This window comes from Gastrolobium bilobum, unplaced genomic scaffold (genome assembly GCF_033153095.1).
Source record: "Gastrolobium bilobum isolate Gb01-03AN ecotype WA unplaced genomic scaffold, APGP_CSIRO_Gbil_v1 utg16950, whole genome shotgun sequence".
Lineage (NCBI taxonomy): Eukaryota > Viridiplantae > Streptophyta > Magnoliopsida > Fabales > Fabaceae > Gastrolobium > Gastrolobium bilobum.
The window spans coordinates 205,424-209,652 of NW_026896450.1; the positions used below are offsets into that span (position 1 = coordinate 205,424).

Below are 4,229 nucleotides of genomic sequence, written 5' to 3' on the forward strand. Positions count from 1 at the left end.
TTTTATAAATAGATAACAATAAAATAAAAAAATTGGTTAGTACATAATATTTTTAAAGAAATGTTGTCGAATGTAATTGAGATAGAGTTAGAAAATCATTTTGTGCTAAATGAGTGTAACTAGTTAGTAACACAGAATGTGGAGAGATAATCTGAATTCAATTTTCGTCAAATACATCATTGTATAGAGGTGATGAGTAGTTTTAAGTTTTAACTGTCACTAAACCTCGACTACTCAGGGGCCCGACTCTCCTCAAAGAAGTGATTAGAGACAAATATAACAAAGAAAAAATATTCTGTAAAATGAAAAAAATAGAGTAACAATTGTAAAAATTTGTTACCTTATAAAAAAAATTCAATCAATATGTCAAAATAAATATAATGGCTTTTCATTTAAATTATGAATGTAGAGTTAAAAAGTATTCATACAAATATTGTTAAGAACAACTTTAAAAGATCAAATAATTTTTACCAAAAAAAGAAAGATCAAATAATATAATTATGAAGTCTTAAATGTTAATCTCTTAATGAGAAATATATTTAATACTTTTAATCAAATCTTATTTTGAAAGTATTTCGATTGTACTTTTTTCTCAAAGTAAAATAAATTAATTTGAGTATACATTAAATGTTTATTTATAAAATAAAAATTTCATTATCATACACATTTATTTTAAAGAATTTGTACCTCACAAGTTAGTTTTTAAAATTCTATACACACCTTTCACATTAAGGATGCGGGTGTGTTTCAATTTACCTTATTACACCCAACGACCTCCGCGGGCATTAAAGAGGGTGGATTCGAAACTTAGTAATCAACTTACGAAAGAAGAAAATGAAACTTAAATCATTGAAAATTTCAACAACACCTACCATCTTTACTCCTTCATAATTGTCCCACTTTCTGTTTCACCATTTTTCTTCTATAAATCACTTTTTTTCTCTCTTAGCTTCCCCTCACATACAACTCACAATAAGGTTCGTTACCCCTCTCTCTCTCTCTCTCTCTCTCTCTCTCTCTCTCTCTCTCTCTCTCTCTCTCTCTCAGTACGTACCTTATCTCTTAATAATAAACTACTTGCTTGTCTTCTTCCTCTTGCATTGCTTCTTCTACAATTCTAACTTTTAATTAAGTTTCAACACACATTGTTTGCATGCAAACAGATCTCATTCATCAGAATCATATCCAGCTCTTTTTTTCTTTTCTTTTAACACACTTCATTATTTGGTCAGTGTTTTATTTATTTATTTTTTCTGTGTATGCTCAGTGTTGATTTTACTGTTTTAATAAGCAAATTTTCAATTTTAAAGCTGCTACATTCAACTTTATACTCCATTTTCCTTACCAGGCCTCTCTCTACGGTGAAAGAGGGTGAGAAGAGGAGTTAATTTTCCGGTGTTGGAAGGTGCAACTAATAAAGGTACATTTGGGTCCTTCAAGCACATGGATACAGCAACGGCTTTAATGGTGCTATCAGCAATAGCAGCCTATTTAATATGGTTCTCAATCATCACTCGTTCACTCAAAGGTCCACGTGTCTGGCCCCTATTGGGTAGCCTCCCGGGTCTCATCCAGCACGCTAATCGCATGCACGACTGGATCGCTGACAACCTCCGCGCGTGTGGAGGCACGTACCAAACCTGCATCTGCGCCATACCCTTCCTCGCCAGGAAAGAATGTCTCGTGACCGTCACGTGCGACCCCAAGAATCTCGAGCACATCCTCAAGCTGCGCTTTGACAATTACCCAAAAGGCCCCACGTGGCAGGCCGTGTTTCACGACTTGCTCGGCGAAGGAATCTTCAACTCGGACGGAGACACGTGGCTGTTCCAGCGTAAGACAGCCGCACTGGAATTCACCACACGAACCCTGCGCCAAGCCATGGCGCGCTGGGTGAGCCGAGCCATCAAGCACAGGTTCTGTCCAATCTTAGCCGCGGCTCAGGAAGACAATAAGCCAGTCGATCTCCAAGACCTCCTGCTTCGGCTCACTTTCGACAACATATGCGGCCTGGCTTTCGGTAAGGACCCACAGACTCTCGCCGTGGGTCTTCCCGAGAACGGCTTCGCCGTGTCTTTTGACCGCGCCACCGAAGCCACACTACAGCGCTTCATTTTGCCCGAAATCGTGTGGAAAGTAAAGAAGTGGCTTGGGCTTGGAATGGAAGTGAGCCTGTGCCAAAGCCTCGCACACATCGACCACTACCTCTCCAACATCATCAACGACCGAAAACTTGAATTGCAGAACAAACAACAGACTGGCAGTGGGGCCCTCCACGACGACTTGCTCTCACGATTCATGAAGAAAAAAGAATCCTACTCGGACGAGTTCCTCCAACACGTGGCACTCAACTTCATACTCGCTGGACGGGACACGTCATCAGTGGCGCTTAGCTGGTTCTTCTGGCTCTGCACCCAAAACCCTAGGGTGGAGGAAAAAATCCTGATCGAGCTCTGCACCGTTCTCAAGGAGACACGTGGCGATGATGTCTCCAAGTGGATGGAGGAGCCTCTGGTTTTCGAGGAGGTTGATCGCTTGGTGTACCTCAGGGCGGCGCTGTCGGAGACGCTTCGGCTTTACCCGTCGGTGCCGGAGGACTCCAAGCACGTGGTGAACGACGACGTTTTGCCAAGCGGGACTTTCGTTCCGGCGGGTTCGTCTGTGACGTATTCCATTTACTCGGTTGGGAGGATGAAGTTCATTTGGGGCGAGGACTGCCTTGAGTTCAAGCCGGAGCGGTGGCTCTCCGCCGACGGCGACAGGATTCAGCTGCAAGATTCTTACAAGTTTGTTGCGTTCAATGCGGGACCCAGGATTTGCTTGGGAAAGGACTTGGCCTATCTGCAGATGAAGTCCATCGCCGCCGCGGTGCTGCTGCGCCACCGCCTCACGGTGGCTCCTGGACACCGTGTGGAGCAGAAGATGTCGCTGACACTGTTCATGAAGTACGGGCTGAGGGTGAATGTGCACCCCAGGGATCTCAGGCCGGTGATGGAAAAGATAACAAACAAGGGTGACTCCTGCCGTAAAGAATCTCCAGTTATAATGGCATAAATGAAGCTTGCTCAAAAGGGGTTTTTTTGATTTACGCAAAATTTGCGTAATATAAAATTAATCACATGATGGTGTGTAGTTAAATAATTATAAATCATAAAAATGATTATGTATTACATAAAGTTTATATAGTTATTTAATATTAAATGATGGTGTGTCATTTCTTTTATTTTAATTTACACATTTTGTATAAATAGAATTTACTCTAAAATTTCTTATTTGATATTATGTATACTATATATTCTCTTGAAGTTAAATAAATAGTAATGCTGGAGATTATCTTTGTGCTGAAATTTTTCATGACGGTGCCTTCGTAAGTAAGTACTACGGCAACTGTTTGGTGCTACCAATAAAGGCTTTCCTGGCTATATGTATAGTTTTGTAATTTGGGTTTCTTTTTTTTTTCTTTTTCTGTTTTGGATGACTGTAATTTGGGTTTCTAGTTTTAGTGTACATGTATATAAATCACATTCTTAATTGCCTAATTTCCAGACTTAGATTTGCACATCTTTGCTTTTTATATATATTATTGCTCAACAATAATGATGCGTGTCGCACTCGCACATGGCTTGTATATATACTTAAATTTGGTAGAAAGACGGTACGCTTTACATTTAATATTTTTCCTATCTGGTTTCGTTTTGTTCTTTTCTCCCCGAAGTTAAGTTCTTTTAGTTGTCTATTTTCCATTTATATATATATATATATATATATATATATATATATATATATCCTCCATGTTGGGGTGTCAATTAGATCTCCTTCTATAAAACAAATACGTTTAAATTTAATTTAATAAGTATTTATCCCGTCTCGCGCAGAATATATTTGTATTCATCTCTTGATGCGTACGAACTACGAAGGAGGGTATCTTGTCCATTGGTTTGCTACTTGTCTCATAAATTTGACCATCTTTTAGTCATGTAAATTGGTGCTTCTAATTGCGTACTTTGAACCTTTATTTAATTAAGACTTAACAGTGCCTGCGTGGCCAAATTAACTTATAGTAGAAAGTACATGACCTCGATCTCTTTTGAAATGGTACAACGGAGTTAATTATTGATTACTCTTACGATTTGGACATGGTTCAATAACAGAGATTCTCGGAAGCATGATTTATATAGTATATCTTGATTAAAACAAGATTACTGAAGAAATAATTATATCCAGCACAT

At 39.1% G+C, this 4,229-nt stretch overlaps 1 protein-coding gene across 1 annotated transcript; it reads left to right on the forward strand.

The window, feature by feature from the left end:
• The first annotated feature begins 948 nt into the window (after positions 1–948).
• On the forward strand, positions 949–3,489 carry LOC133299829 (cytochrome P450 86A22-like). The gene is made up of 2 exons (XM_061499323.1): positions 949–977; positions 1,349–3,489. The coding sequence occupies exon 2, from the start codon at positions 1,444–1,446 to the stop codon at positions 3,052–3,054; it is 1,611 nt and encodes a 536-aa protein (XP_061355307.1). The 5' UTR covers positions 949–977; positions 1,349–1,443; the 3' UTR covers positions 3,055–3,489.
• The last annotated feature ends 740 nt before the right edge of the window (positions 3,490–4,229 follow it).